The sequence below is a fragment of the Python bivittatus genome, unplaced genomic scaffold (genome assembly GCF_059951505.1).
Source record: "Python bivittatus isolate LINGU-HERP-01145 unplaced genomic scaffold, Pbiv_v1 ctg000610_np1212, whole genome shotgun sequence".
Classification (NCBI taxonomy): domain Eukaryota; kingdom Metazoa; phylum Chordata; class Lepidosauria; order Squamata; family Pythonidae; genus Python; species Python bivittatus.
The window spans coordinates 22,793,515-22,813,864 of record NW_028277088.1 but is presented as its reverse complement, the minus strand read 5'-3'; the positions used below and the strand labels follow the sequence as shown (position 1 = coordinate 22,813,864).

General features: G+C 37.4%; 3 protein-coding genes across 7 annotated transcripts in view; 2 read left to right on the top strand and 1 right to left on the bottom strand.

Moving 5' to 3' along the window:
- Positions 1 to 2,240: 2,240 nt before the first annotated feature.
- Positions 2,241 to 8,573, top strand: CLXN (calaxin). The gene is made up of 6 exons (XM_015890362.3): positions 2,241 to 3,788; positions 4,098 to 4,253; positions 5,704 to 5,808; positions 6,067 to 6,218; positions 6,610 to 6,714; positions 8,444 to 8,573. Exons 1-6 carry the CDS (start codon positions 3,731 to 3,733, stop codon positions 8,492 to 8,494), a joined length of 627 nt encoding a protein of 208 aa, XP_015745848.2. The 5' UTR covers positions 2,241 to 3,730; the 3' UTR covers positions 8,495 to 8,573.
- Positions 6,665 to 12,293, bottom strand: RBM48 (RNA binding motif protein 48). 2 transcript variants are annotated; one of them, XM_015890361.3, is made up of 6 exons: positions 12,127 to 12,293; positions 10,587 to 10,777; positions 10,246 to 10,391; positions 9,020 to 9,564; positions 8,727 to 8,862; positions 6,665 to 8,496 (listed from the first exon to the last, which is right to left on the bottom strand). In XM_015890361.3, exons 1-5 carry the CDS (start codon positions 12,256 to 12,258, stop codon positions 8,770 to 8,772), a joined length of 1,107 nt encoding a protein of 368 aa, XP_015745847.1. In that variant the 5' UTR covers positions 12,259 to 12,293; the 3' UTR covers positions 6,665 to 8,496; positions 8,727 to 8,769. The 2 variants fall into 2 exon arrangements, with proteins under 2 accessions (XP_015745847.1, XP_088006694.1); XM_088150568.1 differs by having other exon boundaries at positions 10,587 to 10,734; positions 12,127 to 12,263.
- A 223-nt stretch (positions 12,294 to 12,516) lies between these two features.
- PEX1 (peroxisomal biogenesis factor 1) overlaps positions 12,517 to 20,350 on the top strand; it is a 40,236-nt gene continuing 32,402 nt past the window's right edge. For 2 of the 4 annotated variants that reach the window (XM_088150561.1, XM_088150558.1), the window contains exons 1-5: positions 12,517 to 12,710; positions 15,981 to 16,124; positions 18,517 to 18,600; positions 18,996 to 19,110; positions 19,194 to 19,957. In XM_088150561.1, coding sequence (XP_088006687.1) covers positions 12,585 to 12,710; positions 15,981 to 16,124; positions 18,517 to 18,600; positions 18,996 to 19,110; positions 19,194 to 19,957 — 1,233 coding nt within the window. In that variant the 5' untranslated portion in view covers positions 12,517 to 12,584. Of the gene's footprint in view, positions 12,711 to 14,857; positions 15,087 to 15,980; positions 16,125 to 18,516; positions 18,601 to 18,995; positions 19,111 to 19,193; positions 19,958 to 20,350 lie in introns of all 4 variants that reach the window. The other 2 variants (XM_088150560.1, XM_088150559.1) reach the window with 2 other exon arrangements.

Below are 20,350 nucleotides of genomic sequence, written 5' to 3'. Positions count from 1 at the left end.
TCCCCCCAATGGGGGACTCTGGGCGGCTCACAACATGATTTGGCATTATGCATGAAGGCAGTTATAGGCCCCACTATTTGCTTCTACAGGAAATATTGAGTATGCACTAGGTTGTATGCAAAACAGCCCAATCCCCAATGCATCAAGCTATTATGATGCTAGGTCTGTGTCACTGTCTATGCATAGCTCTAGCTAGCTTTAGACATCAAGGAAAAGCAATGTTTATGGAGAAGGATTGCTGCTGGAAGATTCTTTTAGATCCAAAATCCTTTCAAACTTGTAGATCCAAAATCCTTTCAGACTTGTAGCACATCCTGAAAACTGAAATGATATTAATTATTGCTTACATAATATAAAAATGGCCAGCGGATTACTCCCCAACATCCTGAAGCAAACCCACTTATTATTTCTGGCTGCTTGGCAACTTGTATTAAAAATGCATCAGCGTGAGCAGTTGTGTGTGTTTCTGGTAGAACACACATTACACCTCTGCTTTGTGAGCTGCATTGGTTACCAGTTTGTTTCTGGGTCCAATTCAAGGTGCTGATGTTGACCTTTTAAGCCCTTCATGGCATGGGACCAGGTTATTTGAGGGACCATCTCTCCCTGATTTCATCTTCCTGTCCCATGAGATCTGGCAGAGAGGGCCTGTTACAGGTTCTGTCATCTAGAGAACTACATTTGGTGGGCCCTAGGCAGCAGGCCCTTTCTGCTGGGGTACCCACGTTGTGGAATCTTCTCTGCCCTGAGGTGAGGTTGGCCTCATCACTTCTGAACTTCCGTAGGTCCCTCAAGACCTGGTTATGCCACCAGGCCTGGGAACCCCAGGGGACAGGTGAACTAGTGAGGTGGCTCCATTATTATTAACATCCCTTCATTTACTATTCTGTTTTAATTCTATTTTTATAGCTTTTATTGTTTTTAATAATTAATAATGATAATAGTGTTAGGTATTTATTAACTGTTTTAGCTTGTTGTACGCTACCCAGCATCGCTTGTTTTGTGAGGTGGGTAGCTATATAAATTAGATCAATCAATCAATCTCCACATGAATATGGCAGACTTAACATAATTACTATGGCTAACAACTGTCTTAATATGAGGTTTCTGAAGATCAAAAGTTTGAAATTGTTATTATAGGATAACAACAGAATGTCCCTTTTGAGGCCACCATGGCCTTGATGGACTGTTACGGGCTTGATGAGTGTAATAATATGAAGGATGATAGCATCTGGAGAAGCTGGCTATAAGAGCAAGAAATTATTTAATTGCAGCAGCTTTATTTAGTCCCATAAAAGAGATGGGAGTTGACACTTGTTACAACCCAACAGGTCGAAAACTCACGTGACTAGATAAATGGGGACTCTCACTCCGGTGGGAGGAAAAATGCTGGCGGCGCCTTGCAAAAAGGAGTTGGGAGCAGTTGCTGGTAAGCGCGAAAAACTGTGCGCGCCCGAAAAGGGCGCGAAGCAACGGAAACCCCGCCTCCTGCGCTCGCCAGCTGGGCTCTGCTCTAGGAAGGAGGCTCTGGCAAACCACTTCCGAAAAACAATTGCCTTGAAAACTGCAAGGACTCGTCCAAGCAGTCACTGCAGGGTCAGCAATGACTGAGCGCAGACAAAAAAAAAAAAAAAAAATATGGAAAGTGAGCAGCCTAACACTACTGAGTGATTAGAGTTGGTGTGGGAATCAGATGAGATATTAGTTGAGAGACTAATATGGAGGAATATATGTGAATAGTGAAATATTGAGTGACAAAGGAAGAGCAGTGATTGGGGTAAAAAGAGAAAAAAGGATGTAAGTGAAGACTAGGGAATTTTTTTTAAAAGGAAGGAAAAGCATGTCAAAAATTAGAAAATAAAGTTAAGCAAAATAAGATTCATTTCAGCAGTGCTAAATAGTGGAGAGCATCCTACAGTTTACATATTAAGATTTTTGCTGAACAAAAGACCAGCTGAATCCCATGAAAAAAAATTTCTACCATCTTGTTGCTTTTACAGTGAATGTCAAAGAATTACTATACTGCTGCTGATTTATTATTTATTATTTATTTCTAATATATTCCCCCAATTCACTCCCTCCTTAATAAATCTAAGGTTTAGAAAACCATAAACTGAAGAAAGCAAATGCCAGAGAAATACCTTTGTTACTAGTGTACTGTATATAGCTTGGATTCCACTCTAGTGGAATTCTATTCCCAATTAAATGAATGGAATTAGAAAAATAATAAAGAGCTCCAATCCCATTCTTTAATTAATTCAACTAATTCAGTCTACATTATCATTTAAATGATTCTAACAACAAAAGTGAAAAGATAAACATAGTGCTTAACATATTTCCTGTTCCATAAAACCTTTAATTACTATACTACTAGAGTCCATGAGGATTGAGGTGCTAGATAAATTAAATAAATAATCTACCCACCTGCCTCTCATAGCCTCATAGAAGGCAAAGGAAGGCAGGATTAGAGCTAGACTGGAAACTTCAAGGAAGCAGCAAAGTATTAAAAGCTTATTAACATGACAGCTACTCAATGAGAGCACAGACGCCATTGAAAAGTGATGGGTTCTCCTTCACATGGGACCTTGTAAGCAGAGACTAGAGACAAACTGTCACAGCAGTTACAGCAACTGAAACGCTAAACATAGCCAGTTATAGACTAGGCTGGGAATCAGACAAAATATCCCTGAAGATGGAAATGTCTGGCCATCCATATTGATGTCAAAGCATGGTGGTGTTCATGTAGTCATTAGGGTTCAAGCTCAATCGCAAGACTTTACTGTTTATATCAGGATTCCCCAAAGTGGCCAATATCGACCTCCAAGGGGTCAATGTTCTTATTATCAGTAGCAGTTCTATTAGTTGAAGTAGTATTTATTATGTTCATATACTGTTTGGGGGTCAATGAATAATCTGAAACTTCATGAAGGGGTTGATAAACTGAAGAGTTTGGGGACCCTTGGATTAGATGGACATCTGCCATTGTCATCCAGGATTGGAATGGATTATCTCTTTTTCCAAGGATGCTTTCGGCTTTAAACTTTTAGCAAGGTTGAACTACATCAGTAATTGGATGGGAAAGCATCAGGGAATCCCATAATTGTAGATTAGACTGAGAACTCAAAAAAGCATCCTAGAACACAGCAACGGCACTTCTACATTACCAAGAAACAAGGACAAGAGTTCAGCTGCACTCCAGGGAAATGTTAGCGACGTCTTTGTTACAGAGCAGTTCCAGGAGAGTCCTTTTAAGGAAAATGGGAAAAGCCAAGTAACCAAGATACTTCCTGGGGCTCAGCTAAAATATTGCGACAACAGTGATGAAACTCCTTCCTGTTTAATTATAGCCATATTTTAAAAAATCTCCATAGTTTTTAAAATTCGACGCGAAAAACGCCTTTGCCTTGAATCTCCGCAAAAGGTCCAGCCAGGGGGTTTGGGATCGTGGGGGGGGGGGGGTTGCTGCCACCCTATTTCCCGCCTCTCCCGTTTGCTCGGTCTGCGGTCCCTCCTCGCGCAAAACCAGCCGGGTGATCCAGCTCAGAGCCCCAGAGCCGTGTTTTGCCTTCCGCGAGCAGGAACGAAAAAACGTGCCGGAACTTGCCAGTCCGGCCTATGGATGCCTTTGACCTTCTTACATCCGGGCCGAGCGGCCACATTCCCTCTGTTGTTGCCATGGGAACCGCGTGGCTTGTGACGACCGGGCTAAGCGGAAGCAAGGAAGCTCAAAATGAACAGAAAGAAGCTGCAGAAGCTTGCTGAATCGCTGTGCAAATCCGCTAAACATTGTGAGTGAATATGGGGCTGCTCTCTCCTTCTGTACTTTTTTAACCCAGCTGCTCCTGAATTCATTAATCGCTGTGTGAATTCGTGCCAATTGCTCTTCTATTGTTATCTAGACTGGTTAAGATAGGGCTTCCCGTCCAGAAATGCTGAAACTACAACTCCCAGAATTCCTAGTCAGTGGAGTAACCGAGTTGAGAACGGCAACGTTAGAGTCTATCAAACAAGGGTCAGGGAGATGCATATTCAAATTTACATTCGATGCTGAAAAAAATGGGATAAATCTTCCTTGTCATAACTGTTTCCTTTTGTAGTTAATAGATTTGAAGTGGAATGTCTCATAAAGCTTTTCAACAACTTGGATGTGGAACCCAGCGACCGGCATGCTGTTGTTGGTTTAGATCGCAACTCATTTCGCAATATTCTGCATGTCACATTTGGAATGACAGATGACATGATTATGGACAGAGGTAAAATTAAATGAATGGTTATAAATTACTGTATTTTAAGGTATTTATGAAAAGTTTTAAGATAGCCATTAAAAGTTATTTCAGATAGCAGTTTTGAAAACATTTCTATGTCGAGTAAATCATGAAAATCGCATGGAAGTTCAAATTGTTCCGATTTTACTTATGTGGTTCATTATTCGTAATTAATAAATCTTGAGTAATATCCCTGCATAATGAGTTCTGTCGATGAGTAATTGTTGATATTATTTGATCACTGTATTCTTTGGGTTACCGAATCATTTGGCCTTTTTAATGTCCCTAAATAATATTAATATGTAACAAATAGCAGTAGCTCTAGTAAAATATTTGTAGTACAATCCTGTTCATATTCACTCAGAGCTAGAAGTGCAGATTGTAATTTTAATAAAGATTTGGAAATTTCAGCTATAAACTGACTTTAAACACTGGTCAGTGTACTTAAGTACACTGTATTGGGCAATATGTGGTGTAAAATATAAAGCCTCCTTGAAGTTGAGCTTGACTCCTCGAGACTTCCATGTGACAATATGGAAGTGATGTGCCACTGACTTCTTCTGGGATATTTTTCAACTTCCCAGTTTAGCTATTTTAAATTTTCCAGGACCTTGATTAGATTCAGTAAGATTTGAATAGCAGACCTCCACATCATATCAAAAACATGAAAGACTATGAAGATATCCTCTTTTGCAGAGGCATTGGAGGAGCTACCTAGGGGATGTCTCGTTTTAGGACTGGCCTTCACGTGTCTGATGCCTGAGATATATTTATTATGAGATTTTATGATGTGATGTTATGACTTTGGGGATTACTCTATTTTGGGGTTGCTGTTTCATTACTTTTATTGTGTTGTCAAGTCTCAGATAGAGGCAGTATACAAATGATGGCAATAAATAATAAATGTTCATCAACTCCATTCCATAAGATCTGACTATCTTAATTTGAAACTATTACAGCCTTCCTCTTTCTCTTAGTTTCACAGACATCTATTATTCTTTCTTTCATTTGTTAATTCGTGCTTTTTACCTCTTACATTCAAATTCACAATTTTCCTTATGCCATGGTCATCATTAGATGGGCTCAAAGATATTGACCACCCATCAAGGCTTTTTTCAATCAAGGCATTCACACAGTGCTTTTTGGTAAGACAGAGAAGATGCTGGCTAGGCTACCAGCCTTAGTTGTACCTATGCAACATATAGCATTCCTTGCCTAATGGTAAGAACAGTACTGGTCAGTTCTGGCAAATTTTGGTTAAACATGCTCACACTATTCTATGTAAGCTGGAGCTAGTGAGTATCTTGCAAGCCAACATTCTGTTGCCCACATTCTCAGGTTTATGTAATGTAATGATACACACTCAAGATACAGTATATCTTAATGCAAATGCCAATTCTAAAATAAAACTTTACAATGATCTTTATTTTTCTTTCAGTGTTCCGTGCTTTCGACAAAGATAATGACAGCTGTGTTGGTGTAACAGAATGGGTAGAAGGCTTATCAATATTTCTTCGGGGGACTCTGGAAGAAAAGATGAAATGTAAGATTTTTCTAGTAAAAAGTCAGTTTTCATGTTAATCTGAAATTTAGGGCAAATTCATTATGAAGTACATTATGAAAGTATAGTATATTGTATAGTCTATATAGCCTATACAATATATACAGTATATACAGTCTAATTTATTACAAAATACTTGGGCCTCCTTTCCTTAATTATAATTTAGTAACTCTTATTTTCAATTATCTGGAAAGCATTTTGTTTGACATGAATGTAGTAATGGAGTTATCCCTTCTAAAGACTGCTTTGAAGTTTATGACCTCAATGGTGATGGATATATTTCACGAGAGGAAATGTTTCATATGCTGAAGAACAGTCTGTTAAAACAGCCATCAGAAGAAGATCCCGATGAAGGAATTAAAGATTTAGTAGAAATAACATTGAAGAAAATGGCAAGTATAATAAACTTAAAAATATAACTCCTCGGGTTTAAATTATGCTAATAGTTTACCCAATTAACCTAGTTTAGCTTTGTTCACACGTTTAGTGGACTGAAAAAAAAAACCAGAAATGAAATCAATCCAAGAGTAACTAAACAGATAATCTTGGGAATCTATTGCATTAATTGGCAATTCCAAATCAGAGTCTGGAACAATATTAGAACAATGTTTTTTTTTTTAAAGTAAATAAGCTTGTACAGTAGCAATTACATAAAATTTTACTGGCATGCCAATAAAAAAATACCATGCATGTAATTCCAATTGTGTTTGGCTCCCAATAATTATGTCTAACGCTATAATCTAAATACAGTAATTATATTGGTTAAAATATTTTCTCTCATAGGACTATGACCATGATGGCAAAGTCTCTTTTGTGGATTTTGAAAAGGCAGTAAGAGATGAAAATCTCCTCTTGGAAGCATTTGGACCATGTTTACCTGATATGAAGGTATTTATGTAGCCTATACAGAGCTATAAGGAATAATTAGCAGGCCTAAAACATGTCCCTTAATGTATTAAATATAATCATAGGGTATATTACTCATAGCACTTCCAGTTAACATATTAGTAACTTTATTATGAAAAAGTCAAACTGATTGGATGCAATAAAATTATATTCCTACTCTAGATTTGAGCTAAATACAAAACTGAAGTTACTGAGATCTTTTGAGCAGTCATTGAATGAGTCTAACCAAAATCATTATAAAGTTGTATAATATGAGAGCCTTTCAAGGCTGATTAATAAGCAAGCCAACCATATTTCAGCATGGTTTAACTAAAGTCTTTTCTTTGATCTAAAATAATTTTAGCCCAGGACTAAAGAGCTATGCTTTTTTTATATCTGTAGATTACGCTTCCCAAACCTGAACATAAATTATGTATTCCACTTCTGGCTAATTTAACCAAAAGATCTGGATTTGTTTTAGCCAAAGTATTTGCTTTTGCTTTTTTAATTTTTCAAAACAGACCATTTTCCACTTTTCTGAATAATATGAAAAAAAGCTATCATTTAAAAGTGGCCCCTATATCAGAGTTCATGGAGTTACTAGTTGATCAGGTTCAAATATATAAATACATATTGAACAGTTAAATGCTTTTTTATCTGAAAGGAAGACTTAATTTTCCCCAGTTAATTTACTGTTAAAGAGAATGTCATCTTAAAGATTCACCAAGAATAGTTTAATGGGGCAGATGAGTTTCTGGGGGCAGGGGTAGGGGATGAACTATTATAGAAAAGCTTATGAAACACTTCCACGTATTCTCAGCACTCTTGTGGAAATATAAAACTGTTGTAAAGTTGGCCATTTCAATCATTCACATAACATTTGGAGTCTTTCGGAAAAGCACATCATCAGATACTAATGCAGTATCTTAACAGAGTAGGAACTTTTAAAATAAATATTCTCTTGTAATGAATGTGAGGGAATTTCTCAATTACTGCAACAAAGAAATATTTTCCTGGGGATGTATTAATGTGTAGCCACTGTACAAACTGTCTAGCTACATGGATTTCTGTAAACCAGGTGTTTTAAAATGAAAGCATCAGAATGTCTTTTATGTTTATTTATCACTTGATAATGGGACAGAATTTTATATGAAAAGAAAATATAGATGTACAATAAATAAAGATCCAAAGAATGATGTAACTAGTTTTAGATAGTTAGGGAGACCTTGAACTTTTATTTCTCGAAAGAAAGAAAGAAAGAAAGAAAGAAAGAAAGAAAGAAAGAAAGAAAGAAAGAAAGAAAGAAAGAAAGAAAGAAAGAAAGAAAGAAATCTGGCAAATCATTTTAATAAATTATGGTATAACATGGATTATTATATTTTTATTCTGCCTTTTTATATATAATACAAGGTAGCAAACATACCTAATACTCCCGCCTCCTATTTTCCCCACAACAACCACCTTGTGAAGTGGGCTGGGCTGAGAGAGAGAGAGATTGGCCCAAACAAAGTCACCTAGCTAGCTTTCATGCCTAAGGGACACCTACAACTCAGAGTCTCCTGGTTTCTAGGCCAGCACCTTAACCACTACTAGCTCTTAAAATCTGCCACTTAAAGTGGGGGATTGGACCTAAACTCAGTATTTTATTAGACATTTTCAAATGTGTAGGCACTGTTCTTTGGATATAAGTTTGTTATAGATGTCTTTAATTTTTATAATATTTCCTTTACAGTGCAGGATGTCCTTTGAATCACAAGCTTTCCAAGATGCTCCTGATTTGTAGATCTGCAAGTAAAACAGACTGTATGAGAGAACGGTCATGATGTACTATAGCTTGATATACCCAGTGTGTTGCACCATAGTATATCACTAGGAGTACAAAAAAATAAGGAGATAACATTCATAGCCATTAACAAATTTCAACATAATGGATAATAACTTTAAATTCACAAAAAGAGTTTAATGTTAACAAATCAAGCCATATTTCTTTGCTCTAGAAACAGCCCGAGCCCTACCTGTTGTGAGTCAAATATAAATATAACTTATAAGCAGAAATATTTATATTCGCCGCCTCTGCTTTATTACTTGTTTTGTTTGATTTTTCACTGATAATTCTTCAGGTGAGTTTGAAGTCTGAACTGGAACAGCAATCTAGTTTGGAAAAAAAAAAATTAAAGTTAGTACATTATATGCATCCATAATAGAATAGGAGAGATTAAGCTGCTGCAAAATAATTAGTACATGCAAATTCTATATTATGTTAGAACTATATATTTTCACAGCATTGAATAAGAAATTATTAGCCCACCTTCTTTAGTCTGTTACGAATTAAGTTTGCTGAGGTGTTCAGTGAATGGTCATCCATGTCTATTTTAGGTATTTCTGGTAGCCGGGGACCAATAATGATTTCTTTATTAGTCTCTCTTCCCAAAAGGGCAAGTTTGTTGTCTTCATCTCTTCTTCTTTTTCGTTCCTGCAGTTGAGTAGTTCGGGGCATGAATCTTCCAAGCCCTTCATCAGATGGAACCTTTCTTTCTAGGTTCCAACAAGACAATGTGTTATGTACTCTTTGCTGTGGCCTCTGATCCATTCTTGTCCTTTGGCTAAAGCATGTAGATGTTGTAGCACAGTCACCAGTATAGTGAGGTGCCGCTAACATATTCTGATAATGCTGTTCTGAAGGAGATATAACATGTTTCAATGATAATGTGCAACAGGATTGACCAAAGTCCTGTGTATATGTTGCTGGATTCCATTTGCTAATGGCTGTCTCAGATGTCCATGATCCACGATCTAACTGCATGATTTTTGAAGAATGTACACTAGAATCCTGTTTTGTCTCCAGTGATTGCTCTTAAAACACAAGAAAATAATGTATTACTTTTTTAGTGCATAGTAAACAAAGGCATTTTTCAAGTGAATTTTACTTTTGTTCACAATTTACCACGGTAGGAAACAGGGAGGATTTATTTGATGGAGCAGTAAGAAAAAATGTTTTAATGTATTAACTGAGAGTTACAGAAAAATTCCCTCCAAGCCAGCTTTGTTCTGCTATGCTTTTGGTATGATGGTTTTATATGCATCTTCAAAGAATTGGATTATTGCAATAAATTACATAAACATCCATCATTCTGTTTTCTTTTGGGGTGAACATTGTTATGTAGAGTGCAAAAATGTAGTATGGAGTAATAAGCAAAAGAAATTAAACACATGAACTAAGGAAAAAAGGAAAATTAGCTAAATTTAGTTCAAAGTAAATCCTGTAAATACTCAGACAGTGCTCTTTCTTTGCTTCCAGCCTTTCATTTTTCCATTCCAAACTATTTGGATTTGAAATAATACAAGAGAGATTCTTAATGAGAGTATAAAAACAAAGAAAATTTAACTTTTCAAATAGTAAATGTAAAGTCTTCCTTGAGTTGAGCTTGACTTCTGATGGCAACACTGGCAAATTAATGTTGGGTTTTTCTGGTAATTATAAAAAAGTGGCTTGTTCTTGCCTTTTACTGATTCAAAATAGTTAAAACCACAAACCTTTGGCATTGGTTGCCTTTGCTATATATTTTCGTCTGTCTCTTAGTTTGTCTCTGGTCTCTTGTACGCTCTCAAATTCTGGAGCATAGCATACATGTAGCAAACTGCCAAAGAAACTCCGCTCATCCAGTTTTCTTTTGGCTATCCTAAAAGAAAGAAAATAATACTTAACGTTAAAGACTACTCAATCTTGTTGAAGTTAAGATCTCTTTAAACCAGTAAGTTCAGTTTTGACATTATAAAGATAGGTTTTGTGGTCTACATAAAACTGATATATAAAAGAAGTTTCAATATTAAACAAGTAGGGATTCTAGAATACAACAAAAGCAATCTATACATACCTTGCACTCTGTATTTTTAAAAACTTGATCAGATACACTTCAGTAAATTCTTCTGCTGGATAGCCATCTAGTGGATTATATTCCTCGATGGTACCATATAATGCAAATAGTTCAATTAGTTCTTTCATAACCCCCAATGCAGGAACACCTTGAATTAACAAATATCGAGACTCTAAATTGACAGTATAAACCTGAAAAACAAAGCCACTTTAATACTTATTATGGAATAAAGGTATCAATCTGAAACATATGCTTATTAAACATTTTTAAGAATGAAAGTGAGCCATTCTATTTTGAACCTAATTGTTTACATTAATATAGTATAACAACTTTAAAGGAATGTGTTAGAAGTTCTGTATTTTAGCATTAGTGATCAAATTCATCCATGGTACTAACATGCAATATGGCTTGTTTGGTTGTAGTTTAGTCTGTTGAATGAACCCAAGCAATCATATTTTTGATAGTTTATTAATGCTCTGAGACCAGATAAAAGTAACAATGCAAATTCCAGAGTAAAAACAGACCAAAAAATTAAAAGGAAAATAATATAAGGTAAAATAAAATTTAAAAAGTCAATGGAAAAAAACACCATAGATAGTGGGTAAAACAGTACAGTTAGTCCCCAGTTTAAGAATGAGTTCTGTTCCCAAGGTCTGTCCTTAAGCTGAATTTGTATGTAAGCTGGAACAGTATTATTGTGTAAGTAGTATCGTGTAATGAACTCAAATCATTGTGTATTTAACTTGAATTTTGCTACAGTAGGCTCCATTCTTAACTATGGGTCGTCCTTAAATTGAGCGTACTTAACCTGGGGACTTGTATAAACTAAGTTCAGAAAATTAAAAGATTGCCTAGTCTTACATACTGTATAGGAAGGATAAAGGTATCAGTATTAACTGTATTATAGCAAGGTTTCTAAATTTTTAACCTCTTAATAAAAATAGCAACTGTGCAAAACTTAGCTACTATCCTGGATATTTCAAAAACATTTGAGAGAAACTGAGTGTTCTCATCAGACCAACAACAGCCATGGCTTAGAGCCTGGTCATGACATTGGAAATTATTGTTCAAATTTTCTGTTGGATTAACAGAAAGTAGAAGCTTCACAACAATAAAAAACATCATTTGGCATTTAAGTGGTAAAACCAGGGACACACTACAACCACTCAAAAGACTACTGCTTCTACTTGTGCCAGTAAACTGGCACGGGGTTCATCTATACAAGAATGATCTAACACCTGTAAGAATTCCAATAATTATCCATTATGCTTTAAAAGGGAGCAAACTGAGAGATGCCTGATCAGGGAACAACAGTCGTAACAGCTAAACACAACCTCCATTTTCAGACGCAGTCTACCAATCATTCCATCTCCCTATATAGGTGCCGCGAGTGTGTAGGTAAACAAAAAGGGGAAGAGGGCAGATCTGCTTTTATTCGGCTTGTAGGCTTCCTACAGAGATCCCAGCAAAATACTTCTATGAAAGCATCAGAGAGCGGATTTAAAAAGACGAGGAAGTGACACAACTCTTTCTCCTTTACCTTCACTGCTCGTGGCCTGCGCCCTTCCCGATACCTAGCGCGCGAGGCGCATATCGTTTGCTGCGCGTGGTGCTGACAGACACCACCAACCTCGCTCCCGCGACTGCTCTCAGCTGTATCAACCGCCGCCATCTTCTCCACTTCCGTAGCCTCTGTCGCCTCTTCAAACCGTCATCTAGCTCCTCCCCCTCAAGTACCCACGGCCCTCAAAGGAAGGGCGGAAAGAAATCGGTGAAGACTGAATCCGGCGTGGGAATGAGGCAGAACCGTAGTACTTCATCCAATCACAGTAAGGGAAGGCAGATAGGCCATCCAATAACCTTAGCTGCCCCAAAGAGGGTGGGGGCATCGAAGCCGGAACAGTAGTTCCGCCAGACCGATGACGATCAGGAGCCGCGACTTGCTATGGCTGGTCTCTAAGGCGGCTGTTTCCGGCACCTGGCCGTGGATGGCCGGAGATGGCGGCGATTATGTGGGGGGCGGGAGGATTCGGAGTAGCCGCGGCGAGCGCCTCCCTGAGCGGCGTCAAGGACTGCTTTCTGCACTTGCCGCCTGGGCTGGTTTCCTGTCTCCGTCTGCAGCAGGTACAGGAAGTTGGGAAGGCCGCTGTCCAACCTCCACTCCGGGATCGCGCGGTTTTTCACGGTGCCTCATAGTCGCTTCGTGTGCCCTGTTTGCTGAGATTCAAGTGCCCATTCACAGTTGCAGTAGAGTTTTCTTGGTGACATGTTTCTATGGTAACAGTGATGGGGCATGGAAGTATGAGGCTGTCAGCACCTTGGAGCCTTGGAGCTCTTGCCGGGCTCCAGATAGTATAAAAAGGCCAACTTATGCCCTTCATTAGCTATGCTAAGTAAAAGCAGTTACTCGGTCGAGCCGAAAAGGGTTAAATAAAAAAATAGTTGTTCCTGTGAAGGTTTCTTGGCAACACTGCAGAAGCGATTTGTAATTGCCTTTTTCTGCGGATGTTCTTTCGAGTTTCATCTGGTGTAGGATGTCTTGGTGGTCTTCCATCTAAGCATTGATTTAGTCTTACTGGACTTTTTGTTTTCGAAATCTGCCAAGAGTAGGTGCTGCCACCCACTGGGGATTACTTGCATAGGACATTGAATTTTTATTTATTTGTTTGTTTATTTATTTATTTATTTTCAGACTTGTATGCCGCCCATCTCCCCCAACGGTAGACTCTGGGCGGCTCACAATAATAAAAAAGAAGAAAAAACACAGGTCTCTCCAAACATGGATACAATCTATAAATAATTAAAAAACAGATATTAAAAATGCTCTAAAAACCTCCTATGATTTTAGCCCTAAAAAACCTGTAAGATGCTGGGGGGGGGACAACCCATCACCCCACCAGCCATCTCCACAGGTGCAGGCCCCCCTCTGGCCCCCAGGCCTTCTGGCAGAGCCAGGATTTAATCCCTTTCCTGAAGGCCATGAGGGAGGGGGCACACCGCATCTCAGGAGGCAGGATGTTCCATAGGGCGGGCGCTGCAGCAGAAAAGGCTCTCTGCCTAGACCCCACCAATCAAAATTTCATGAAGTGGGAAGTGGTGCTTCTTTGCTATATTTTTCAAGCGCTGCAGTGCTGAGAGTAATCTGAAATTATTTTTCAGCTTTCTACAGCTAGTAAAGGAATAGGAGTTTTAAATCTGATATAGCATACTTTATTTTTTCCCCCTAATGCCTGTCAATTCTTTTTCTCATTGTGGCAAATGCTATTAAAAACTAGTCATAATTTTAAGGGGGGAAAAAGTGTAATATTAATGGGATGGTATCTTAGTGCAGTGTAACAATTATCATGGGGAGCTGTGTTCTGTATTCACTTTGTAACTTTTCTTGAAACAAAGAACTAAAACTGAAATTAACAAACTCCAGGCCACCCATACTATTGACCCCCTGACTCAACCCCATCCTAGCCGAATGCTTGTGGAAAGAGTCGGGTCTTTCGGGCCTTCCAAAAGGCTGCTCCTTTCAGGTCCCTGAGGATTGGAGCTGGTCTTCTGAAGGCTGAAGCTAAAAAGCTAAATTAAAAGCTAAAGCCAAAATTAAGGAGCTTGAAACCAGACAGAACTGTTAACAAAAGATGATGTAGCTGCTTCTGCTTCCAAGGCTGAAAAATGTACAGGTGTCCTCCATATCCAGGGCTGAAAAAGAGCAGGAAAAAAATATGTAAAATTCAAACCCTGGGTATATTATAAATAGAGGGCTTAGTCGCTTGATTGATTGATTGGTGACTTTGGGCCAGTCACTCAGCCCAGTCCATTCCCACAGTGTTGTTGTGAGGAAAGGAGGAGGAGGGAGGTGTTTTAGGTATGTTTTCCACCTTGAGTTATATGTTAAAAAGGTGGGATAAAATAATAATAATAATAATAATAATTTTCTACATCTTAATTATTTGAGCTTCTTGCAGCTGCAATAAAAGCAATGTGTCTTATGTTAGCCTCATCCTTGGCTCTCCTGCTGATAGTTTCCTGATTGCTAGCTAAGTTTCTAGAGCAACGTGCTGGGTGAATTTCAGCCAAATGCTGTGTGGATCCAAAATCTGTATTTACAATATAAAAATTTCAGACAGCTGGAAGACATTCAGTCAGAAACTTTTAGAGCTGCATTCTGGGTTCCCTATTATATTACCAATGTGTTTTTATGTTTTGAAATTTGACGTATATTATCTTCATTTTTTGCTTAAGCCAATCTTTTTCATTGGATTTCTGTCATCCTGTTTAAGTAGGCACATTAGTAACTAAAGCCCTCCAAAGCATCTTCAGTGAACCAAAAGACCCAGGAGCCCAAGAAGGAGAGACAAGTGTCATCTACAACATACAGTGTAAGGACTATAACAGCCACTATGTAGGACAGACAGAAGACTAGCAGAGCACATCCATGAACACCACCTAGCAGTCAGAAGACATGATGAAAACTCCTTAATTTCACAACACATGGGATTCACATTTCCGGTGAGGCTAGCGAAGTGACACCCCGCTCTCTGCAGGAGACATTGTGGCCGAAAGGCAGTTGGATGTGGATGCAGACTGCTGAAAATTCTGTCTGTATAAAAGAGAGATCTTGAGATTACTCTCATGCATTCTGGACAGCTGGTTTTTTGTTTTGTTTTTGTGAGTCAGAAGCAGAAACCCTTGTTTTTACAGCTGCTTTCAGTCAGCTGGGAGTTGCATGTTTCACCATGCTCTGAGCTGTTGATGTAGCCTGTTAAGGACTAGGTTCATCTAAACCTCATCTTTTTAATCACCTTGGAGATTAACTTTTTTCTTACTGCTTCTTTAAGATTAAAAAACCTTCGGAACTGCAAGTTGGGTATTCACTGAGTGAGTGTCTCTTCTTTAAAAAGAAAGAAAATTATGTGTTTCCAGCTTTGTAAGATCTTTATTTTTTGCAATATATGACAAAAGGGGAACTATACTGTTGTTTTTTTGGAAAGTTTTTGAATGCTAAGGATTTGGACAAAACTGCTTTTATTCGGCTTGTAGGCTTCTACCTACAACTACTAAGGAGAAAACTGCAACCCCCATCAACACTGGCAGAGCAAGTTACTGTATATAAACAGGGAGCAAATCCTACACTCACTAGCATTGATGAGGTTATCTAGTTGAGTAATGAAACGTCTGCAAGCAAACAACCAAGCTCAGAGAGCACCAAGGACTCCACAGTTCAACCTTGAGCTAAATATATTCTCTTCTAAAAAATAAGTATCAACAGTTTCTTAAAGCATAATAACTAACTTTGAGAAGTAGGCTTTTTTTCTGGTCTATATGTGGATATTTGTCTATTTACATGAAATATCCCCTTTTAATGTTTGTTTAATATAAATGTGTTTTTTATGAAATTCATAGGATCAAGTTGTGAAAGCTTCTTGGGGGAATCAGCCTGTATTCTTGGGTTGGATGGAAATTAGACATTATCGTCAAACAGAAGAAAACATTGTTGAAATAAACAGACAATTAGCAGAAAAGCTTGGCATTAAAGATGGACAACAGGTTTGATATGCAGTCTTCTATTTGTATACTTTTTTTAGATTTTTAATTTAATTTTATTTCAAGCAATATCAAGTAACTAACATAAATTCAACATACATATAAAGAAAAAAATGTAGAAAATACAAAAAAGACCAACTACAATGTGGAGTTGTACAAAGAGGTGGGTACTATTCATGTGAAAATTTATCATATATAAAGAGTACAACAAATTATAATTTATTGCTATTAAAGTAAACCATTAAAATCCAACCAAATTTGATAAAAATATAATTCCTGCTTCTGAAGTCTCATTACATTATCTGTGATTTTTCTGTAATGTGGCAATTGAGGAAACCATACTAATCCACAACTCAGTTGTTATATTATCTGGAGTTTTCCATTGTTGCACAATTATTATTTTGGCTGCTAAAATTAAATAGATAATCAATTCTTTATTTTTAAGCTTATGGTTTGGTCCTGTAAATATTCAATAAGCCTAACTCTGGAAAGCATTCAATTCTTTGTTTAGTGATAATACTTATCTCTCCAAAAATTTTTGCCAGAAGGGTCTAACTTTATCACATGACCACCAAATTAAAAAATGACCACTTTTTTTTGCAACCTCGCCAACATTTGGAAGAATAATTTTGATATATATGTGCCAATCTAACAGGAGTTCAATGCCAATTATTTATAATCTTCCACTTCAATTCTTGCATTGAAGCTGAAGTGAATCTACCTGATTTCCATAACTGCTGCCAGTTTGTCCCCTGTATGGGATTACCAAGATCACTATCACAAGCTTCCTTTAATCCATATGGTGGATATCCTATTTTTGATTGCAGTAATAACCTATAAATTTTTGAGATTGTTCCTTTTGGTTATTCTAAATAATGAAGTATTACATTCTCAAAATTAGTATAAGGCTATATTGCTGAAGCTCTAATATTTCTATTGCCCAAAAGAGATTTGAGTTGATATCAAAAAAGCCATGGTAGCTTATCAGTTATTTGTTGCTCTATCTGATCTTTAGAGAGGTTCACCATTACTTTAAAAATGTTTTCGTCTATAAAGATTATATGCTCTCAAAGATTTCATTTTAGCCAAACCATAATAATTATCCTGATCAAAATATGTTATCAAAGGAGTTGATAGAGTAGGATTCAAAAGGAGTTCATATTAGAGTAGCATATGAAGTTAATGTATATGATAGGTATCATAGTTGCTGGTTTCAAAATCTCGCTTCTTATTGAATTATCAAATTATCTACAAGTTTTACTTCTGAAGCCTCTCCACTCTGGGCTGAAAATCCCCCGTGGCTAAAATCCTGCTTGGATTTCGGACAGGGCGTTTAGCGCACATTTTCAGCCATGGAGGATTTTCAGCCCCAGAGTGGAGAGGCTGAAATCCAAGCAGGATTTTCAGCCACGGAGGATTTCCAGCCCCAGAATGGAGAGGCTTCTCCACTGTGGGGCTGAAAATCCTGCTTGGATTTCAGCATAAAGCTTTTTCAAGTAGTGCCCAAAGCTCTGTGTGCTAAATGCCCCATGTGGCACTCTGGGGCTGAACATCCTTTGTGGCTGAAAATCCTGCTCGGATTTCAGCATGAAGCTTTTCCAGGCAGTGCCCAAAGCTTCGTGTGCTAAATGCCCCATGTGTGGGCATTTAGCACATGGAGCTTTGGGGCTGGTTGAAAAAGCTTCATGCCAAAATCTCAGCAGGATTTAGGCATGGGGTGTTTAGTGCATGGAACTTTGGGGGCTGGCTGAAAACGCCCCATGCCAAAATCCTGCTTGGATTTTGGCACGGAGCTTTTTCAGCCAACCCCCAGAGATAAGAGGGAGTCCTCTCAGCAGTGGCACACGACCTTCCCTGCCGGTTTCTCCACTGACTTATGGGAAAGCTGGCAGGGAAGATTGTAAATAGTGATCACATGATTGCAGGGTGCTTGGCAACCAGTTGTAGGGGCGAACTGATTGCCAAGGGCCCAGATCGCCCTAATTTCAGGTATGGGTCGCAAGTCCCTTCATTCAGCACCGTCATAACTTCCCGTGGTTACTAAATTAATGGTCATTAAGCGAGGACTACCTGTATTAAAATATTATTGCTTAGAATTCAGTGGGTGAACAAATAAAAGTTTGCACATACTAACCTTTTTCTCAAGCTGTTTTTGTTACTGTCTAGAACTGAATAAAATACTGTTCATTTATTTGAAGATGCCTAAAATAGCTTTTAGGTTTCCAGAGGGAGCAAATAACACTAACAGAATGGTCAAAATGTATGTTGCCAGTACAGATCAGCAACCATGTGATTCTTATGTCATATTTTCTTTTCTCACTTAGAAAATAATAATTTTCAGTATTCTGATTATGTAAATATTGAAAGTATTGTAATGAGATTTCTTCTCTACCAGATATTCCTGGAACCTTGTTCTCAAGTTTTGTCCTGTCAGCAAGTAGAAGTGGAACCAATTTCAGCAGATGATTGGGAAATACTGGTAATAAAAATATATCACTTTTTGATGCAATGAGGAATGTCCTTTTTCCATGTCCTTCTAACTTTTTCCTCTTCTCTCTCATACATTAACTAAATAGACGCCTCTGCCTTCAACCTCAGGTTTTCATCCTCTTGGTCTCTCCTTCTTCTTTTTAGTAATGTTTTAATTTAAGGTTTTATGTGTTTATATATTTTATGTTCTAATGTTTCTTGTGAATCGCCCAGAGTTCCCCCATTGGGGGGAGATGGGCAGTTGAAAAATTTAATAAACAAACAAACAAACAAACAAATAAATAAATATGAGGTTTTATGTGTTAGTGCCAATTTTTTGCATTCATTTTGTTACAATACTTAGACAGGATTGATTTTTTTTAACATTCTGTAAAATGATTATAGGAGCTGCATGCATTGTCACTCGAAAGGCATCTTCTTGATCAAATTCGCATAGTATTTCCAAAAGCTGTCTTCCCAGTGTGGGTTGAGCATCATACTTGTATCTATATCCGGATTGGTAAGTGGCTTTGCAAGACTTCATCAGAATTAGAGATAATTGTAAGGTTGGCATGGATATTAACATTTCCCCTTTTATTCTAGTTGCACTAAAACCCCCAGCTCTTTATGGAAGACTTGAACCTCGCACAGAGCTTCTTATATGTCCTAAATTACGGCAGTGTGAAGAAAGTTCCACCATGTCGTCTTCCCTGAAAAATGAGATTGTGCAGGATGGTGTCCCTGAAACTGAATTAAAACCAAGGGAAAGAACTGAGGAACCATGTGCCAAAGAAACACATTTAAATATGCAATTTCAGCAGCATAAGCCAAACACAAAGGGATCACTGAGTACAAATGTTCTGCCAAACATTTGGAATTTACTTGGGAACATTTTTTTTTATAATTCTGAAAAGAAACAGGAGCCTTTTGATGGAACTGATGAACTGAATGCTGCTAAAAGTCATCTGTTAAATTTGATTCAGATGGATTCTGTTTTCAGAGTATGTCAGAGACAGCTTCCCAGCATGAAAAATACACTGGAAACATGTACATTTCAGAAATACAACACTATCTGTGTTTCTCCATGGAATCAAACATTCCCTGTTTTAGAAGCTAATATTCAAGTTTCTTATGGGAAAATTAGTAAACTACTTTCTCCAAGACAGCAGTTTCAAGAGTTAAAATATAATCTAACATCAGAGAAACAGATGGCTAATACAGAAGACCAAAAGCAATTCACTTCTAGTAAGAGTCAAGAATCCAACGAGTTTTCTATTGTACAAATAATATGGAATGGATTTGAGGATCTAAAGGATGCCATAATGTTCAATAACAGTGTGGAGCAACTGCATGTTGGAAGAGTTTGGGTCAGTCAAATTTCTGAAGGATACAGGAAAGTCATTGCATTAGACTCATTAAGATTTTAAATCAATTTTTGATGAGTTGTTCACAGATTAACATTGCAGTGTTAAAACATTTTACCTCAAAATAAGCTGTACTAATTTCAGTACTTATTCAGAAAAAAATGTACTTATGATCAGTGCTGGGCAGCAGTCTCCAAACTACAATACTTACCATAGTTCTTTTGTCTTTAGTAAGCATTATATCCTAATCTAACTTTAAACAAAATAATTCAAATAACTCCAATTTAAAAACACTAATTTAGTTTCCTTTATTTATTTGAAATATTTATGTCCCTTCCTAAATTAAATTCTTAAAATGGATTAAAGTAGCAAAATGGAAATTGTTATTTTTTTTTA

Coding starts and splice junctions, on each gene's coding strand:
- CLXN (XM_015890362.3), top strand. CDS start 3,731: ATGAACAGAAAGAAGCTGCAGAAGCTTGCTGAATCGCTGTGCAAATCC. Junction 4,254..5,703: donor TGACATGATTATGGACAGAG/GTAAAATTAAAT, acceptor TTTTTCTTTCAG/TGTTCCGTGCTTTCGACAAA. Junction 6,219..6,609: donor AAATAACATTGAAGAAAATG/GCAAGTATAATA, acceptor TTTCTCTCATAG/GACTATGACCATGATGGCAA.
- RBM48 (XM_015890361.3), bottom strand. CDS start 12,258: ATGGCGGCGGTTGATACAGCTGAGAGCAGTCGCGGGAGCGAGGTTGGT. Junction 10,392..10,586: donor TTAAAAATACAGAGTGCAAG/GTATGTATAGAT, acceptor TCTTTCTTTTAG/GATAGCCAAAAGAAAACTGG. Junction 8,863..9,019: donor TTCGTAACAGACTAAAGAAG/GTGGGCTAATAA, acceptor TTTCCAAACTAG/ATTGCTGTTCCAGTTCAGAC.